Source organism: Lissotriton vulgaris, chromosome 4_1 (genome assembly GCF_964263255.1).
Source record: "Lissotriton vulgaris chromosome 4_1, aLisVul1.2, whole genome shotgun sequence".
Taxonomy (NCBI): domain Eukaryota; kingdom Metazoa; phylum Chordata; class Amphibia; order Caudata; family Salamandridae; genus Lissotriton; species Lissotriton vulgaris.
In genome coordinates this window covers 1,117,256,699-1,117,278,375 of record NC_141691.1, presented here as the reverse complement: position 1 = coordinate 1,117,278,375, position 21,677 = coordinate 1,117,256,699, and the positions used below count along the sequence as shown (strand labels likewise).

General features: G+C 44.9%; 1 protein-coding gene across 1 annotated transcript in view; it reads left to right on the top strand.

Annotated features, from left to right (window-relative positions):
- The window catches only part of LOC147722959 (dynein axonemal heavy chain 5-like), a 1,378,573-nt gene extending 1,375,020 nt beyond the window's left edge, over nucleotides 1–3,553 (top strand). The window contains exon 77 of the mRNA XM_086965349.1: nucleotides 2,088–3,553. Coding sequence (XP_086821475.1) covers nucleotides 2,088–2,306 — 219 coding nt within the window. The 3' untranslated portion in view covers nucleotides 2,307–3,553. The remainder of the gene's footprint in view (nucleotides 1–2,087) is intronic.
- The last annotated feature ends 18,124 nt before the right edge of the window (nucleotides 3,554–21,677 follow it).

Here is a 21,677-nt window from a genome sequence, read left to right as displayed (position 1 = left end):
GATCATATTTACACCTGTGCCATACCACCTGCTGTTCCTCATCTTCACGACCAAGTTAAATCCTGCTTCACAGAAACGGAATTATTGCCACGCACCTTTACCACCAAATGTACATGTGGCCTTTATATGACTCCATATGTGTAGAGAGCAAGGTATTCCCCGTCTAGTTGAGTTACCTCAACGGAAGGTAATTAAACCCAGACTGGGACACAGCTTAAAAACTTGATTTTGCAGCATATTTATTCACTATATAACATTGTTTACAAGTTTGCACTCTTTAAGCTACCATGGGGCATCCATATTTATTTCCCCAAACTGGAGCTGGGTCTGGGGGCTTTATATACTAGGATTCATGTTGCAAAACACCTGCAATTACTGCTATATTACCACCCACTGCGAATGCAGACATCTCCCCGAAACCAGAAACTCCAGATATGTTCCCAAGTTTAGATTATCTGGTCCCCTATTAAGATGATCCCAATGAAGTCTCATGCCTGGTAAAGGGCTAAAGTCTGCTCTATGGAAGCCATTATTTGGGTTTCCGAATTATGTCTTACATGTACCAGGAGAAGGAGCTGTGTACCTTAAACGCATCGACGCTGGGTTTGAAGTGGATCTGACCACTGGAAGTCACTGAGATGAACTGATTTCTGTACTCACCAGGACAAAACGTGATGTTTAGTATCGGACCAGACTATGCAACAGCTTAATGACTGTTCAAGAGTGTCTCCCTGTTAGGATTTGTGGGGTTTATCTTGCTATTTTAAATAGTCTTGTTGTTTTTATACATCTAGGGTAGGGGTTTGGATATTGCACTTTACATGAATTGTTTTATGTGTATTGTACTGTTTAGAAAATAAGTAATATAAACTCTTTTATGATATAATACTTTTTAATTAAAGCCTGTGAGGTCATATTTCAATTTTGGTGGCATATGAGTTTACTTTTGGAAGGGTATTTATGGACACGAACACGAGAGGGGTCGTATGTTGTCTGACTCCAACGGTGATTATTTTGATCTGGTTCCGAGGTGAAGTGCAATTTTTCTACTGATTAGTAGTGCCCTGTCCCCTTAGTGAATAACTATGTAGTATACCTCCGTCGTAGTATCAATTTCCGTACTTGAGACAGTTACAAATGCTAGTGAATACAAAAAATAATTGAATCCCTTTAGAACTGGCTTGAAGGAAAGCAAATACCATCATGTAGAGATTCTTTGTTTCTTCAGCTAAATTATTCTGCCTTCTTGCCATAACTGTCAAAGAAACAAGGGGGCATATTACTGAGTAGCGATATTTATCGCTAACTAGGCTTAGCAACCATTTTTTTAATCGCTAAGCATCGCCGGAAATTATCGCTGAGATAACGTGCTATTAGCAACGTTTATCTCCAAAGCGATAATTTTTCCGGCGATAGCGTGAATATCGCTGAGAATACAGCGATATTCACGCTTTAGCGACAAAATGCTCTTAGCCATGTTATCCACCTCCCATTGGATAACATGGCTAAGAACTGGTCTGAGCAGGCGTTCGTTTTTGGCGATAGTGGGAATATTTCCATCGCTACGCCCGCCTTGCTAATAGGCGGTAGTGACATTAGCGACTGCTTTCAGTCGCTAACAGTTTGGGTACGCCCACTTTGCATGTCATTAGCGATAAATATCGCTGACATGCAAAGCGGGCCCCAAACCGCTCGCTATCGCCTAAAAGCTGTCGCTAACATCAGTTAGCGACAGCTTGCTAATATAGCAATAGAATTATCGCCGCTTAGCGCCCTAAAACGGCCGCCAAACCGGCGATAATTGCCTATCGCCCCCCTTGGTAATATGCCCCATGATTCCTTGAACTAACAGTGCTAAACATTTATTGCAATTTAAGTGATTCAAGCCACTGATTGGCCACGAGTGCTTTAATGTAAAGTCCAAGCGGCATGTCTATTGGGTAAATAAAAATTCTGAAATGGTATAGGTACATTTGTGTGCATGCTGTACCACTGATCTGAAGAGAGTAACTCCTAAGCTGCTTTAAAAATTTCACTCTTATTAATCGGTTTATATTGATCTTAATTCTTATTATTGTGAATTTCAGGTGTTGTTCACTAATCTTCCCGTCGTGCACGTCTATGCAATCAGCACAACAGCTTCTGCGGACCCTAAAAAGCAACAATTCAGCTTGTATGCCTGCCCTGTGTACAAAAAACCAAGACGGACAGACCTCACCTTCATTTTCACTCTGTTCTTGAAAACTGTGCAACCCCCAGAACACTGGACTCTAAGGGGCGTCGCCCTGCTCTGTGATTCAAAGTAGAGATGGGAAATGAATCGGAGATCCGAAGCATGCGGCTATACCGCTTGGGCCTATGGATATCTGCAATCTATTCTATTATTGTATTTTGCACAGAGATGCTTGAACTCAACATGAAACGAAAACAACACAGGGATACAACTATAGTCCGAATAACTTGTAAATATTCAGCGGGACCATCTTAAGATAACATTCCTCGTCAATCTTATATATCAATTCCATTTTACGTTCTGCCACTTGGATATTCGACGGGCCAACGTGCATTGGTTTTTAGGAATCCGTACCCAGTGGCAGCTGGCGTGGATCAGGTGGTGGTGGGGGGGCAGGGCTGGCTGGGTGGGGTCCAGGTGGGAGGTAAGGGGTTTCTAAATAAAAGAGAAACAAAATTTACCTTGTCGCTGCGTCTCTCCTCCACTCTCCGACGCATCGGGCCAGAACTGGAAGCACCCAGGCTCCCCTAAGCCAATCACAACACTGCAATGCAGAATTGTGATTGGTCTGAGCATCATGGTTTGGCACTTGGAAAAACCAGTAGGAGCCTGGGCATGTTCTTTACCCATGCTGTGTATTACAGGCTGATGGAGAACATGCAAAGTGTGCATGCGAGTTTGGCCAGCTCGAGACAGCTGGACAAAAAGTAATGCGCACTTATAGTGTGCCACCACTCTTCACCCTGCTCCTCTGTCATCAGAGCAGTCCCTCCGTCCCCAAAGCTGATGCAGCAGGAAAAAATAAAATTATAAAAACGTTGAAGAGCCGCCACTTTCTATACCACTAAATGTAAGTTAACAATAAACTCTACGTGACACAATTTCAGGACTTTCTCTTGGAAGACACTAACCAACCCAAATGTGTCAATGGTTTACGCATTTTCTTGTTCTCTTAAATGTCTAACGGTCACGCTATGCCTCCTGCTAGGATCCACACTCGAATCACTTTTGGATGTGGATTTAATAGTTTTGCAAAAACAAGTTATTTAAGAATAGTAAATGGGGAAATGGATTAATTTAATCTAGTGGCAAAGCCAAAGGACATGTTTAAGCACCAATGTTTATAGATGACTTTATAGTGGTGCTAAATGTGGATACTATACTTTCATTTATTTAGTTATGTCTAATCAAGTATATTAAAACGGTGACACTCATTCAAAGTAGAATACATCATGTCATAGTAGGCATACGAATTGACACTGAACAACATAAAGTGTTTGTAAATGGAGCATAGTGTTGCATAAATATTGTATTCTATTGAAAATGACTGCTGCGTAATTGCTTTTTAATGTGATACAAATGTACGGACATTTTTCTCTCTGACTCATTCATTCCTATACATAAATCGATATATATATATATATATATATATATATATATATATATATATATATATATATATATATATATATATATATATATATACATACATATATATATATATATATATATATATATATATATATATATATATATATATATATATATATATATATATATATATAATATCTCTACAAAAGATGCCCCTGCATAAAGACGCACTCCTCCAGTTGTCCAGTTGGTAAGTACAACTTTTATTCTCCAAGGAACAGGGGGACTGCTCCGTTTTTTTCTCCATTCGCCTGACGTGTTTCAGTACATTCAGGCACTTTCTTCAGAGGCGCTTTTGAAAGCACATCAGTCTACTGGCTTCTACAGTTCCCCTGCGTGCTTCATTCATTTTCATTAGCCTTAGGTGTGCCGTTTTTTTTCCCAATTGCAATTCACGCTGGGACTTGTAGTAATATTTATGCCTGATTAAAACCTCCAGTGGTTGTATGCTTCTAAAAGAGTTTTATGGAACAGTGACAGCCCTCCAGTGGGCCCCAGGGCTGTACAACTGTTCTGCAGTATATATATGACAATCGCCCCTAAAGTTTGAAGACACACTCACAGCAGTTTTGACCAAAGTGGCTTTAATGACAGGAAACCAGCATCTTTACTTAAGGTAAATGTTCTTGTGCCAACGCGTTATAAGGCCGTAGCCTCTTCTTCATGATCAGATCAAAGTGTGACACAGATGGATCCAATCAAAATCTTTTAAATACGTTCAGAGACCCCCAGTGGGTCATGCGCAGTACATACCTATTCTGATAGATACATCTGCCAGTGGATTCCTCACCTTGTGAATATCCCCTTGCGTCAGCAACATTCGGAAATTCTTTTTGTAGCTTCGCGCCGACGTGGACGTGGACGACGTCATAGAGGCACGGCATCGCACGCGACTCCACTGACGTCACCGACACTACAATAGGCCCACGCCGGCGTCATGACGTCAGTTCCCTTTTTTCCGTGTCGTCGACACTAACGGTTTCGGGGAATCTCTGTAGCCTCTTAGTAACTTTGTTGCTATTTCTTCGCTTTTCTGTTTCTTTGTTTCCTTCACGATGTCAACAAAGAAGACCGGCTTCAAGCCTTGCAGAGAGTGTGGGAATATGATGTCAATCACGGACCCACACGAAGATTGCATCTGGTGTCTGAGTTCAGATCATGATGTTGAAGAATGTTCATCATGTCGGAAGATGTAAATGTAATGTAAATTGATATGTAAATTGATACTTGTATAGCGCACTACTCACACGCAAGGGTCTCAAGGCGCTTGTACGAATACCGCTGTGGAACCCATCCTGGCTTTCCCTGTGAGGCGTCCACTCCTGGGCACCCCCAAGGTGGAGGCCAGGCATCCTTAGCGTTGTGGGGCCGTTGTGGAGATTAAGCAAGCTATTGCCCAGAGTTGCAGAGTGGGACTCCAAGATTGGAATAGGCATCGAGGCGAGAATTATCAGGTCCGTGGAATTTTTGAGCCCAAGACCCGCCGAGTTGGGGAATTGAACCCTGGTCCCGGGCTAGACCTCTGCATCAGGGTCTGCCATTTCTAATCATTGAGCCACACTTCTCCAAGATGAACCCAAAGGCTCTGCGAAGGAGAGAGACCAAACTTCTGGTGGCGAAGTTGAGAGGTGACAAAGGAAAAAAGTCTTCGAGGTCTCGTTCGAGATGGGCGAGGTCGAGGTCGAGATCGGCGTCGAGATCAAGGCCTCAAAAAGAGTTGTCTTCGAAGTCACCATCAGACCATGCTTCGTAGTCAAGGAAGAAGCATAAGAAAAGAAGACACGAGTCCCGACGTCACTCCAGTAGGGATTCGGACTCGAGGTCGAAGTCACCTAAGAAGGTACGTTCGAAGGTGGTTCCTCCGGAGGAGGACTTGGATCCCGAAGGTGAGGCTTCGCCTTCGGAGTCGCAGGTTCCGGCTCCGTCTCCGGTTCAATCTCCGGCGTCGTCCCCGGCCCGTGAGGATGAGAAGGAAGTTCTGGCTGGTGAGAATTCTGCGCCTCTGGAAGAGCCAAATTTGGAACCACCTCGAAGCCAGCCCGAGGGTCTTCAGCCACCATTTCCGGTCTTGGCCAGGATCCATCAGCATTTTTGAACACTATATATGATTTATTTTCGAGGGTATGGTACCCCTCTGGTGCGCCTTCGGGTCCCATGGGTCCACTAGCCTTCAATTTAGGAGTTCCACACTCCTATGCTCCGGCTCCATTTTTGTCATTCATGCCGGCACAGACACCGTCGTGGCAATACCCGGTTCCGCCGAGGTCATCGACACCGATACCGACGTCGTCAGCTCCGGGTCCACCTCGAGGCCAAGCCACTTTGCCATCGGATTCGATACTGACGTTGGTTCCGGCTCCGTCTGAGTCGTTGGTGGATCCGACGGCATGGCGTGTGAAAGAAAGGTCCAGGAGGGAGGCTCAGCGCCTCATAGAAGAACAGAGATATACAGAAGCTCAAGCTGAAATGGAAGAAGGTGAGCTTGAGGATGACAGTTTTGATAAACTGGCGGAGGCTAGCGGCCTGGAGTTTTCTCCCGAGTGGGAGCTACCTTCTGTATCTGATGCCCCTTCAAAAGACGTTCAGCCTTATCACATGGTTATGAGGAAGGCTGCGGAACTTTTGAATTTGACTCTTCCTACAGTAGAATTTAAATCTAATCTTCTAACTGAGGTTCTGCATTCACCCAGTTCTGTGGTTGAACCGTTACTCCCCTTTATTGAGGCTTTAACGGAGCCTATTATGGAAGTTTGGAAAAAGCCACTTGCAGCACCAGCAGTTTCCAGGAATGTGGCAAGAAGGTACAGGGTCGCACCAGAAGACCCTGCTTTTCTGACTTCTCATCCTTCACCTGAAAGTTTAGTAATCCAGGCAGCCTGTTCCAAAAAGACTGTGAGTGCATTTCCTCAAGTGCCTGGAGATAAGGATGCAAAGAAGCAAGATCAGGTTGCTAAAAAGACCTTTTCTTCTGCGAGTATGGCATTAAAGTCAACCAATGCCACTTGCCTTATGGGGAGATATGTACATGCTCTCATGGACACACTGCGTCTTCTGGCACCTAAGATCCCTGATGACAGCAGGAAAGATTTTGAAGAAGTACTAACGGATGCGCAGGTAGCTGCTCGTCAGGTAATACAAAGTGGTCTGGACACTGCCGATTCGGTGGCACGCATCATGGGTACTGCGGTTGCCACAAGAAGATCAGCTTGGCTGAAATCTTCAGACTTTTCAGCAGATGTTCAGGCTGCTTTGTTAGATCTGCCATTTGATGGTGCTGGACTCTTTGGTAAGAAAGCTGATACAGCCTTAGAAAGATTTAAGGACAGTAGGGCTACTGCCAAATCTTTAGGGCTTCAGACCAGGGGTTCTTCTACCAGAAGATTCAGAGGATTTGGTCGCTCTTCCTTTCGTACCTATCGGCAAGGTCAACAGCAGCAGCAGCAGCAGCAGGAGCAGCAGAATCCCTTGTACAAGTGGTACAGGGGAAAACAAAGAGCTCGTCCTAGAGGTCGCCAGGCCTCCTCCTCCTCCACTTCTTCCAACCTCCCAGCCTCAGAAAAGCAGCCCTAGATCCGCCATTCAGGATCATGCGGGTCCGGTGGGGGGTCGGCTTACCCACTTTCTACGGGATTGGGAATCGATTACATCAGATCTTTGGGTTCTCAATCTCGTAGAAAATGGGTATGCTCTTCCCTTTCGGGAATTTCCTCCCAATTACCCTCCTTGCCAAGGTTTTTTCACGGAGGAAAACACCTCTTACTTCTGCAGGAGGAAGTGCAGACGCTATTAAGAAAGGGTGCGATAGAGGTGGTGCCAGAGCAGGAAAGGGGTCAGGGATGCTACTCCCGGTATTTCCTGATTCCCAAGAAGGATGGCAGACTTCATCCAATCCTGGATCTCAGGATCTTGAATTTTTATCTGAAACAAGAGAAGTTCAAGATGCTCACCCTTGCGCAGGTTCTTCAGGCGCTGCTGGAAGAAGACTGGATGGTGTCGCTCGACTTGCAGGATGCGTATTTCCACATCCCAATCCTGAAGTCGCACAGGAAGTATCTCCGTTTTACGGTGGGATCACAACATTATCAGTTTGCGGTCCTTCCTTTTGGAATTACTACTGCGCCTCGGGTCTTCACCAAGGTGATGGTGGTGGTGGCTGCACATCTCAGAAGGTCGGGGATTCCATTATTTCCCTATTTGGACGACTGGCTGATCAAAGCGGAGTCATCAGAGAGAGTGCTCCAGCATCTGCAGGAGACAACTCAGTTACCGGTTGGGTTTTTCAATAAATGTACCCAAGTCTCACCTGGTGCCCTCCCAGCGCAACCTGTTCATAGGTGCGGTACTGGACACAACTGTATGTCATGCATTCCCTCCTCCTCAAAGGATTCGCGACATACAGGAAATGATTCCTTTATTTCACAATGGAGCGGTCTTTCCAGTCCTGGAGGTCCTTCGCCTGCTCGGTCTGATGGCTTCTTGCATTCTGTTGGTTACCCATGCACGCTGGCACATGAGGGCGCTCCAGTGGTGCCTCCGCAGGCAGTGGTATCAGCACAACGGAGATCTGAGGGAGTCTGTGAGGATCTCCAGAGAAACTGTGGCGGATCTATCTTGGTGGGGCGTGGAAGGCAATCTGTCTCAGGGAAAGGCTTTTCATCTGCCTCCCCCGGTGACCACAGTGATTACGGATGTATCCACTCTAGGGTGGGGTGCTCATCTGGGGGATCTGGAGGTCAAACGTCTTTGGTCTCCAGAGGAAAGGTTGCTTCACATCAACCTTATAGAGTTACGGGCGATTCGTTTGGCACTCAAGGCCTTCCTCCCTTCCCTTCGCGGTCGGTCAGTTCAAGTCCTGACGGACAATACGACCGCAATGTGGTATGTCAACAAGCAGGGAGGAGTGGGGTCGCAGTGTCTCTGCAAAGAGGCTCTGCGCCTCTGGTCCTGGGTTCAGGACCATCAGATTTGTCTAATGGCAAATCATCTGGCCGGAGTTCTGAACGTGCGTGCAGACAATCTCAGTCGGCAGTTTTCGGCCGACCACGAGTGGAGGCTTCACCCAGAGGTGGTTCGTCACGTCTTTCGGACGTGGAGAACTCCTCAGGTGGACCTGTTTGCCACTCGCGAGAATGCACACTGCCCGTCATTCTGCAGTCTCCAGTATCTGATGCAAGGAGCCTTGGGGGACGGTGTTTCAGTTGAGTTGGGGAAGTCAACTCCTTTACGCGTTTCCTCCCATACCTTTGATTCCTCGGGTTCTGAGGAAGATTCTCCAAGACCGGGCCCAAGTTATTCTGATCGCCCCGGATTGGCCAAGAAGGGTGTGGTACACGCATCTTCTTCATCTCTTCTCTCGCCCGCCGCTCCGTCTCCCGTTCAGGGCAGATCTCCTCTCTCAGATGGAGGGGCAGGTTCTACACCCCCACCTCCAGTCATTACACCTTCATGCATGGAGATTGAACGGGGCAACCTGAATTCCTTTTCTCTCCCACACGATGTGGTGGATGTCATTCTTTTGGCTAGGCGTGACTGCACATTTATTCATATAGATGGTCTAAATTTGTCACTTGGTGTGGGGAGAAGTCTGTTGACGCTTTGAAGGCTCATTTGTCTGATATTTTACAGTTTGCTCTTTCTTTAGCACAGCAGGGTTTTGCTGTTGCCACAGTGAAGGGTTGTCTTTCGGCATTATCGGCATTTCTCTGTTTGCCGGATTAGCCGTCTCTCTTCAAGTGTCCTGTGGTTTTAAGGTTTTTTAAGGGCCTCACAAATAAGTTCTCTCCTACTCCCTTTATTGTGCCTCAATGGGATTTAAATCTTGTTTTAACCTACTTGATAGGTTCTCCCTTCAAACCCTTACACAAGTGTCCCATGAGGTTTTTGTCTTTTAAGACGGTCTTCGTGGTTGCGATCACCTCGGCAACGAGGGTAAGTGAGCTTCAAGCTCTTAGTTCCAAACCCCCATTCTTGAACATTCATGCTGAACAAATGGTTCTTAGGACCAGGGCTGCTTTTCTCCCTAAGGTGGTAACTCCCTTTCACCTAGGACAATCTTTTACCCTTCCTACCTTTTATCCTCCCCCTCACCCTTCCAAGGAGGAGGAGAGAAAACACCGTCTGGACCCTAAGAGGGCGGTGAGCTTTTATCTTGATAGGACTAGAGACTATCGAGTGGATGACCAGCTCTTCATTGGATTTGCTGGCTGCAAGAAAGGAAGAGCAGTGCACAAGCGCACTCTTTCAAGATGGATCATCCTCTGTATAAAGATCTGCTGCTCTTTGGCTGGTAAGGATCCTCCAGAGGGTATAAGAGCTCACTCTACAAGTGCAAAGTCGTCAACTTCTGCTTTGTCTAGGGATGTACCTGTAGAGGATATTAGTAGGGCCGCGAATTGGACCTCCCTCAACACTTTCGCGAAGCATTACTGCTTAGATGCCGAGGTGAGGAGGGAAGGTCACTTTGCGCGCTCTGTCCTCCAGGATTTTCTGGTATAGGAGAGTGGACACCCTCCGAGAGTGGGGACTGCTGTGGGACTGCTGTGGGACTGCTGTGGGACTCTATTCACAAGGCGAGGAATCCACTGGCAGATGTATCTATCAGAAGAACAAGTTACTTACCTTCGGTAACGCTTTTTCTTCTATACCAGTGTTAATGTGATGTATCTACTTTATTATCAAGGAGTTGTTTATTTCAAATGTTTTATTGCATTTGTTCCACACTGCGTGTGTCACCTTGACACTTGTGTACTGTGTATACTCTATATATTTCTACTGTCGTTGGTCCGTCCGTGTGCCTCGAAGCCACAGAAAAAAGGGCGGAACTGACGTCATCACGCCGGCGTGGGCCTATTGTAGTGTCGGTGACGTCAGCGGAGTCGCGTGCGATGCCGTGCCTCTATGACGTCATCCACGTCCACGTCGGCGCGAAGCTACAAAAAGAATTTCCGAATGTTGCTGACGCAAGGAGATATTCACAAGGTGAGGAATCCACAGGAAGATACTGTATCTACCAGAAAAAGTGTTACCGAAGGTAAGTAACTTGTTTATCTAGACCCGTCAGACCCAGCAAACTATAGGCCATTTTCAAGAATACCTTTTCCGGCCAAAATATTGGAAAAGCTCCTGAACACACAGCTAACTCGGTTCATCAGGGCCTCCCATGCCTTAGATGAATCACAATATGGGTTCAGGGAGGAACATGGGACTGAAACCGCTCTGATTATGGCGGCGAAGGAGCTCAGGAGTGTACTAGATACAGGTGGGAAGGCTGCCCTGATCCTTTTAGATCTATCGGCAGCCTTCGACACCGTCAATCTCAACATACTCCTGGCCCGTCTAGAAGAAATAGGACTGCATGCATCAGCACTTGCACTGCTGGCCTCATTTTTGGGGAAGAGAACCTTCACTGTTAAGTTATGGGACTACTCATCTAAATCCTTTAAATCCCCCTGGGGGGTGCCGCAGGGCTCGTCCCTAAATCCCACCCTCTTTAATATACATGTTGCCCCATTAGCAACTATTATTAGGAAGTGTGAATTTCTCCCTGTGTCATACGCTGATGACACCCAAATAGTGGTGGCAATCTCTAACAACACAGATGAGACAGCAGACAGATTTAGGCTATGTATGGATCAAGTCAGCCGCTGGATGAACTAAACTGTCTAAAACTAAACGGGGATAAGTCAGAGGTCATGCTACTGGGAGCTGAACCGAGAATTTGGTCACATAAGTGGTGGACTGCCAGTTTAGGCAGCTGTCCGTCCCCCGTGGACAAAGTCAGGAATTTCGGGTTCATGTTTGATTCCAAATTAACATTTCAACCCCAGATTAACAAACTCTCCTCCTCTGTGTGGGACAACCTGAAGTTGATAAAAAAAGCTTCTGCCTTTTATCCCAGTAGATACCTGCAAAACCCTAGAAACTATGCTGGCACTATCCAGAATGGATTAAGGAAATGCTCTGTATGCAGGGATTAAAAAAAAGCTATTGCTAAAACTCCAGCGCCTCCAAAACGCTGCAGTCAGGCTAGTACTGGACATCCCTAGGTTCGAACCAGTAGCCCACAGACTAGGAAGTCTCCACTGGCTCCCGATGGAAAAAATAGTTAATTTCAAGACAGCATGCCTGGCATATAAGGCCTTGCAGGGGACAGGCTCACATTTCCTGAACACAAACCTGAAACAGTACGATCTGCCGAGGACACTCAGATCTAGCAGTGCAAAGCTAATCAATACTCCCAGATTAAAACATACAGCTAAAACTTGGAACCAGATCCCAGTACCAATAAAAAATAGCCCATCACTGATACTGTTTCGAAAGACCTTAAAAACCTGGCCCTTCTCAGCATAGTTCATCTCCCACCTCCGTCAGTCCTAGACTCATTTAGCGCCAACACGCCCTAGGGCATTTGTGCGCTCTATACATTCAGAAATCAAATCAAATCGAAATCATACGTATAGTACGGTTCATGTTGGGACATCAAGTCCAGATAGGAGAGAATTATTAACTTTAGTAAGTTCCGTGTCTTCTTTTCTTAAGAGCAATATTTTACGCCCTCCAGTGGACCCCCAAATACCATGGTGGTTAATTAACTGACAGCTGCTGTACTGACTACAGCTTTAGGCAAAGTTCTTCAAGCTTTCGGGCGATTGTATTAAATATATATATATAGATAAATATACATATACATTTTTCACCAAAATGCCCTGAAGCATTGGAAGGTCACTCGACAGCGCTTCATACCATCCGGTTATTTTCACCATGAACAGATCACATTAACCTCCCCATTAAAATTCTGCCATGTTGCCTATGTGTTTCAAGGCATGTCCGGTCGTCAGTGTTTGAAGTGAGCCCATGAAGAAGAGGCGGACATGACTTGAAATGGAAGGGAGAGTAGTGGGGGGAAGTGAGATGAGGAGGGTGAGTTAAAAGTAGAAAGGCAGGAGGAGATAGAGCGTCGGCTTATTGCACTCAGCCTTTAGTGTTTACTGTTCGTCATTCATTTGTCTAGGACGCAGGGATCTACGAGATAGAGATTGGTTTAAGAAGTCCTTAAAATTAAAAACATGAAGCCAGAGATTGCTGTTGTTTGATAATATACCTTTGTATGCACCTGTGTACCCAGAGTGCTGCACCCCAGTCCCTACCCTGCAATGTGCTCAATTGTAGGTCTTACACACTAAGGCTTCATAGCTCACCTGCTACCACTGGTGTGTCCCACGAGCAGATCTCCACAATGGAACGGTGTCTTGATACGGCCATGAAAGGTGTTAGAATGCTCAGGGCATCATTGCAGGTGAGAGTTCCTGCTCAGCCCCTCTCAGCCAATTAATTTATCTCTGTAAAGAGAGAATTCATTAAATGGTGGAAACATTTGCAGGTAAATGAATGTTTATTTTATACTTGGTAGAAAATAGGAGTTGAGTACATCATTCGTTTTTGAAGTACGATTAATCTTTAGTGATAATCGTGGTTCAAAGAGGAGTTTGAATGCATGATAAAACACAAGGTTAAATTATAATATATCATGTTAATGATAATATACATAGCAATATAGCATATACTAGAAGCTTAATGTTCGTGTGTAATGCAGTGGCGGGAGCCTGTGTGCATGTACATTCAGTAAGAAAGTAAGTAAACTGTTCTAAAAGCTAACATCACGTGTCTGTAGAGCAGCGGTTGTTGCTGGCTGATGTCTATAGTACGGTTCAGTAGGTCCTTAAAATTACATCAATGTGATTGAATGGGGTGAGTGATTACATCATTACGGAAGGCAAGATCGCTTTTCTCACATGCACATTCAGGGTAGTGCACCCCACCCCTCCCACAGAATTACCCTCAAGAGGAGTCTGTAAGGCAGCGCTGCTCGTAGGCTTAGGCCTATCCTATGGTATAGATGGTATTTAAAATGAGACAGAGATGTGATTGAATGAAGTCAAAGATCACCTATTAACATAACACTTGGCAATATTGCTTATTCGCATGCGTGCAGTGTGCTTGATACATCCCACCCCTCTCGTAGGCCCGCGCTGAAGAGGTGTCTGTAGGGAAGTGCCTGCTGGCTCAAATCTACAGTATGATCCAGCAGGTCTTTACAATGATTTAGAGATGAGACAGAATGAGGTGAGAGATCATGTCATTATGCAGGACAATATCGTTTGTTCGCAGTGCGTTTAATTGGAGGCATTGCGTATCTAGGCCGCTCTGCTTACCTTTTGCAAACACTGTTTTTAGCAGAGCTCACAACTTGAATTCTGCTTTGGATCTATACTGCCGACAGTGTAAAATTCAGCCTTGATTTATTTGTCTGCAGGGTGGACAGCAGCGTTCTAAACTTGAAAAGAGAAAGAGACACAGTGTGAGAGAGAGAGGAAGAGAGAGAAAGAAAGACATTGAAAGTGTGTGAGAGAGAAAGTAATAGATGGAGCAGGAGAGGTAGTGTTGATACTAGAGAAAAACTTTGCAGCCCACCTTTTTGCCTCCGGTGTGTGTCCAACCAGGTGCCAGTTCATAGTACACCTTCAAGTTTAGTGATCTGAAATATAGTATAGAATTAGTAATTGCAGAGTACATACAACTGCACACGTGTATTTCTACGTTACGCCTTTGCACACCCAGGGTACTGTATTACGTAAACTCCCACTGCAAGGAGGTGTCTGTGCGCTCATTTCCTCCCAGGGTGCTATACCCCATGCACTCCCAGTTCGTAGCGGTGAGTTCTCATTACTGCGCACTCAGACTGCTGCACCCCATCCGCTCCCAGTGTCCGGAGGTGAGTGCCCGTTCCTGCGCACCCAGACTGTTGCAACCTATCCACTCTCATTGCCCGGAGGTGATTGTACATTCCTACGCACTAAAATTGCTGTACACTATCCACTCTCCCTGCCCAGACGTGACTTCTCGTTGCTTCGGAAAGAAGCTTCTCTGCTCACCTTGTGCCACCATCGCGTTTCAAAGAGGTTCCACCACGTGTCGAAGCAACCTTCTCAGGCGTTGTTAGGATGACCACGCATCATCGCAGATTCCTTAAACATTGAGCTTTGGAGGTGTTGGGGGGGAGCCAATTTGTGAAACACAACCAGTTAGATAAAAATGAAGATAAGATTATGCGTCATTTGTTCATCAAAGGAGAGAGGAAGAGAGAGAGTGAGAGAGTGACTCTGAAAAGAATATTCGCAGCTCACATTTCTGTCACCGATGTGTCTTCCACCACGTGCCAGGACATAGTGAACCCTGAAGCTCCACATCTAAGAGATAGTAAAAGAAAAATGTTATGATTGATAATTGCTACTATCTTAATGTGGAGAAGAATAACAACGCTCTTTAACACACCTTTCCTCCCCCATTAAAAATACAACCATGTGTACAGTTCCAACTTGTTCAATGGGCTTTGATTTATGAACAATTAGTAGAGTAGTAATGTTTTGTATCCGCTTATAGAAAACAAGTGGTGCGCAGTCATACACGTGGTTTCAATCATCATGCCTGTGTCTGGGTACAATAATTGAAACCTCATGTGCTATTGGAGTCTATTACGCGCAGCAAGCATGTAATAGATACCAATAGGTCATGGACGGAGAAATGCGCCCGTCTCTGGCCAATTGCGTGCAGTCATTTAGAATAAGTCGCACGCAAAGGCCAATGGTTTAGCATGGAAGGAAACAGACACGCACAAGCGTGTGCGATTCGTAAGTTAGGTTCATATCCCCGTTTTTATATAGAAAATGTTTCACACTGTGTGAGCAGTGCTGTGCACTTCAACGAAGGCACGAGCTGTACTGCCCACAGCAACGGAGGTGTGAGTGCTAAATAAATTGAGAAAGGAAAGGTTGCTTAATAAGATCATACATTTCTTCGTACATAGTATAAAAAAACAAATACTCATCTACTTCGCTAGGCATGTAGGAGCGACGGACATTTGACAGACTATAAAACTTTCCTGCTATAGGAAGAAAAAATACAAATGCAATAAGATAGGGTATGTAGGACTGCGAACGCCTAAATCGGTGTGTCGCTTTTTTTTAATCCAGTCTGCTGTATCGCATCTACTCCCTCCAGTGCGCACCCAGGCATCACTGCTCACCTTTTTGCGGACAGAGCACCTTCTACATCATGCAGTCCCGCTCTGCCACCAAGAAGTCTCACATTTGTTGCTGAGTCTTGATATCGCTATGGCAAAAGACATACTCGTGCACCCATCATCATCACAGGTTCTTCACCCGCTCATTCCTTGCTGTACCACTAACTCAGTGACCAAAGAGGCCATGCACGTGGTAGTGGCCCCCCCTGTTTGGTAGTTCAAGCGTAAATGGGGTGTCCGAACCACCAGGTTGGGCCATCACAGCACTTGCGATGGGAGCAACTCTAAAATGGCGTAGAGGACATGCGCCCAGCTATGTTTATTGGTAGGGTCACGTGTGTTGTGACGCCTGTGCTGGAGGGGTATGGTGTGGGTGTATACCAGCCATGAGGGAGTGTGTGTGTGTGTGCCGTTCTGACAACTAGGCCTGGAACTAAGAATTCACTACAATGTAAATCTGGGCCATGTAGCGTTGTTGTGTTTTCCTGGAAGCGTAAGCCGAGTGGGCTGGCCTGACTTATGCCAGTGCTGTGCGAGGCTGAGAACAATGACTCCTGCGCTATGGGCGTGGCTCCGTCGTGAACTAAATGAGAAATCAACTGATTTGGGTGTCTGTGTTGTAGTGCTGCCATCACCCTGGTCATTATGTCTGTGAAGTCTCACAACATGGCCAACATGGTAGGTAGAGGGAATCACTGATCCTACATTTATCCATAGTTTCACACATAAAGATGGTGGACATGACGCATTTCTGCGAATATGAATGTTTATTATACATTCAGTGGAGTGTTGTAGCTATAGTAATACAGGGCTATGAAAGCTTTAGGTTGCAGTTTTTGGCATATGAAGGGCAGCTAATATAGGTGTGTGGTCATTCGGGTATACTGTAGAACTTGGTGCAGGAAATCTGTGTTCGAGCTTCGGAGTCACGTCCACACCCTGTTATTGTAGACAAATCACGTAATGTACGCGTGTCTGAAAATGTACTGTAAATACGGTGCTCATGTAAATCACTAATATAGTTTTGGGTCGACTTTTCGCTATATAAATATGCTACATAAATTTACTATACACTTTCTTGCAGTATCGTAATGATCCAGTTTCTACGTTCGTATTTGTAGAATGAGCGAGAGAAAGTTATATAACCGAAGTTTTTGTTACTGCCAGAGGTAAGATGGTTGCATACACTGTTTACAGCACAATATAATTTGGTAGGGCCCAGGAGCAGTATTTTACAAACATAATGAATACACAGACACAGATAGATAGTTGAAGTGGGTACGGGCATATGCGCTCGACTCCATCTTATTACATTGCTGTTGGTAACAAGTACAATAGTAATCATCATATCATACACAAATATTCCATTATAAATGGTTTATGACTTCTGCTGAACAAAGATAGGAGCACTACATGTGAAATAATATACAGAGGATTCTATCGTAAAAGGTTTATCAGTTGTGGTGCACTGAGGTAGGGGCAGTTTGTGTGGAGTTTGCAATGATGCGTGGTCCTAAAAGACTGCACTGGTAACAATGTCTTTTGGGTACTGAATTATGCCTTAATAAGGTCACATGGCGATTATTTATGGTGTACTGAGTTAATGGTACGTCTGGTGCTCAGCGTGTGCTCACCCTGCGAAGATGCGTGGTCCGAACGGGCTGCACTGGAAGCATTGTCTGTTGCCTACAGGATAGCATCATCTGTAATCATGATTCAAATAAAAGACAAAACATATATGGAATAGGTTGTCGAAATATGTAGGTTTTAGGGACATTAAAGTTCAAATTGTGACCTGTGCGATCCACAGTGTACACTGCCCTCCACTGTTCCTTTGCACTTGCAGGGTGGATTTTGTTATTCAGCTAAACCTAAAACTGATATAAAAGAAGTTTTTGAAGGAAGGCTACTGAAGGGATCTTGTGTAGGTTTGAGGGACGTTATACTTTGTTTGCTACTGCACTCTGCAAATAATGAATGAAGAGTCTATTTAATTGTGAGCTCTGATGACCGCAGTGTAGGCAGGAGGCAACGGATAGCAAGGGCCCACAACCATGTGGCATTGAGGAGAGGTGCACAGTATTGGTAATTTAGCGTGTGTGCAGCCAACAATGATAACACTGAGTTAGTGGCACTTGAAGCAAGGTTCTGTGGAGCCTGCAATGATGCGTGATCCAGGCAGGCCGCACTGGTAGCAATATTTTTTGCCTTGTGAATTATGCTTTAATAAGGCCACGTGAAGATGACTTGTGGTGCAGTGAGTTAGTGGTACCTGAAGAACTCAGCGTGTGCGTACCCTGCGATGATTCCTGGTTCGGGCGGGTCGCACTGGTACAATGTCTCTTGCTTACTGGAATGAGTCATATGCAATCGCCATTCCACCAGAATCATGAGCCCTCTCAATGTAGATCGAAGGCAGTAGTCATTAGAGACATTGAGGAATGTTTTTTGTCACATCCTTTGACAAAATCTGAGGACATAGAGTACAATTGTCTCTGCCTTAAAGAAAGCAAGGCTAAATTTCATGCAGTCCGAAGTGTAGATCCAAAGCTGAATTTAAGTTGTGAGCCCTGCTGTTTGCAGTGTAGATTGAAGGCAGTAGTCAGCACAGACATTGAGGAATGCTTTTTGTAAGATACTTTAACAAAATCTGAAGACATATAGTACAATTGTCTCTGCCTTAAATAAAGCAAGGCTTGAGTCAATGCTGTCCGTAGTGTAGATCCAAAGCTGGATTCAAGTTGTGAACCCTGCTGTCCACGGTGTACATCGAAGGCAGTAGTGAGCACAGACATCGAGGAATGTTTTTTGTCACATCCTTTAACAAAATCTGAAGACATAGAGTACAATTGTCTCTGCCTTAAATAAAGCAAGGCTTGATTCAATGCTGTCCGTAGTGTAGATCCAAAGCTGAATTCAAGTTGTGAACCCTGCTGTCCGTAGTGTAGATCGAAGGCAGTAGTCAGCACAGTTATAAGCAAATTCTTTTTGTCACTTATTTTAACAAAATCTGAAGACATACAGTACATTTGTCTCTGCATTAAATAAATAAAGGCTGAATTCCCTACTGTCCGTAGTGTAGATGCAAAGCTGAATTCCAGTTGTGAACCCTGCTGTCCGCAGTGTAGCTCGAAGGCAGTAGTCGAGACAGACATAAATCTGCGGTGCTGTGGCGCTGATTTCGGAATAGGCTGTATCGAGGAGGCAAGTGCTCATGGCGGCAGCCACGTTGCAGGGTGAGAACATTCTCTGTGCCAGAGTCTTTTGTCTTTGCACAAGTGAACCATGCCCAAGGCGTAGCCTAATTATTTACACTCTTACGCGTACGTTGGATCAGCCCACTCCGCTCCTGCTTCAAGGGAGGGGACAACACAGGTACATGACGGAGATATTCCCCAGTGTCTGAGATAATATGGTTGCGTCCACTGTGCAGTACACTACATGTATCAATACTATATCTCCACATGGAAACGTTTTTCGTTTCTATAGTGAGTTGTGTATAGCATATCACCAGTACACTTGGGATTCTGTAAATTATTGTTGATGTGCGAATTGCCTCCCTTATACAAAGTCAGTTGCCACATCTCTGAACATTCAGCTATTGTGCGGTTGAGAGGATATGGTATTTTGGGAAGGTCCATTGTCCTGTTTTGCGCTGCCTCTGAGGTAGAAGGGGGAGCAGTCTGGGGGAGTGATTGTGGTGGTGATGGCGCAGGGGGTTTTGTTGGGTGTCGGAGGTGCATGATTAGTACCTCTATCATATATTCGTCTTTAAATATGGGTGTAAGTTGGGTGTAATTCACGCAGTAGATAGTCAACCTCCTTACACCAGTTAAATGTTGATGTTAATTTGTTACTTATAAGTGGAGCTATCGCCTGTTTTTGTAGTGGTTTGTGGCGATTTTGTTGGCGGAAGGAATTAATTGAAGAGTGGTGATATGTGCAGTTTTTACTAGATCAGATCAGAAAGATGCTTTATTCGATGCTTACAAAAGGATCATAAAAGCACAATAATCACTATAAAAATACAAGATAAAATACAGAATAAAACCAGTATATTAAAATATTTTACCTTTACAAATTAATTAATCTGTCCTAGTCCATAGAGTCCATAGAGTTTCTATATTTAATCACTGCTTTTAAAAAAGGCACCACATGTTCAATACACTTTTTACATTCAAGCATTTGTAATTTAAGAAAAGCAATACAACACTGTCTTAGGCCTAGTAATAACAAAATTGGCTTTAGGAACCTTTTTCTTGGAAGTACATAGAATCTGCAGAACAGCGTGGTTTGTAAGGTGGTTTGTCTCGACATATCATCACATGGACAGATAAGTGTATCTTCAGACCAGTCCATGATTTTAGGGAAGCTAACACGCTTATGAAAATTGCCCAGCCTAAATCGGGTAAGGAGCATCCTTTCATAGCTACCCTGTACGGTGGTCAGATATAATTGCAAACCCCAGTTTGTTATAAGCAAATTGTTGTCTCACATGCTCACTTTACAACATTCCTCTAGCCATCTCTTGTTATTCAGAAAATTCATACAGAGATCTTTTAGCATTTTCCTGGACACACTTCTCAAGCTTGAGGGACAATCATAAAATTCTGGTCTACCGATCTTAATTGATAACATTTAGTGAAACATAACCAACCAATCTTACAAACCCTATCCAGCTTTACGCAGTCCATGATAATCTCTCTGTTAAAACTCATCTCTTCCATTGTCCAGATCATGTGCCATAATAAAATTACATTAGTAATAATTGTGTACGAAATATATGGTAGACCAAGTTCTCTGTGACAGATATAGGTAGAAGTAGAATTAGGAACTTCTAAAAGATAATGTAAAAAAGCATTTTCAACTAACTGCAACGTGCTAACATTAGAGACACCCCATATGCCTGAACCATATACAGCAGTAGAAATTAATTTGGCTTTATAAATATCTATTAGTTTGTGGACTGGTCTGCGCCCAAGTCTCTTCGCAAAGTTCTTTAAAGTCAAGTCAAGTCAAGTCATAAAATTTGTATAGCGCACTACATACCCGGAGGGTTTCAAGGCGCTTAGGAAGGGGAGGAGGATTATTTGTCAAATATCCACGTTTTAAGCTGCTTTCTGAACGCTAGGTGATTCTGGGTGAGGCGAAGGTAGGCGGGGAGTGAGTTCCATGTTTTGGCCGCCAAGTATGAAAAGGATCTGCCTCCCATGGTGGTCTTGTTGATGCGAGGTACAGTGGCGAAGGCTTGGCTGGAAGAGCGAAGTTGGCGGGAGGGGGTGTAGAAGGACAGTCGAGAGTTGAGGCAATCTGGTCCGATGTCGTAGAGTGATTTGTGTGCGTGGGTAAGCAGTCGGAAAGTGATCCTCTTATTGACGGGTAACCAGTGGAGGTCTTTAAGGTGACCAGAAATGTGTTCGTTGCGTGGGATGTCTAATATGAGTCTGGCTGAGGCGTTTTGGATTCGTTGTAGTTTCTTCTGGAGTTTAGCGGTGGTACCTGCGTAGAGGGTGTTTCCGTAGTCCAGTCGGCTCGTGACTAGAGCGTGGGTGACTGTTTTCCTTGTTTCGGAGGGGATCCAGCGAAATGTTTTTCTGAGCATGCGAAGAATGTTAAAGCAGGAAGAGGATACGGCGCTGACTTGTCTGTTCATTGAGAGTGAAGAATCCAGGATGACGCCAAGGTTCCGTGCGTGGTTTGTCGGGATGGGTGCTTTTCCAAGGGCTTCCGGCCACCAGGAGTCGTCCCATGCAGAGGGGGATGTGCCTAAGATGAGGACTTCTGTTTTGTCTGAGTTCAGTTTCAGACGGCTTTGTTTCATCCATTCGGCGACTTCTTTCATTCCTTCGTGTAGGTTAGTTTTGGCGGTGCTGGGGTCCTTGGTGAGAGAGAGGATCAGTTGAGTGTCGTCCGCGTAAGAGATGATGTTGAGGT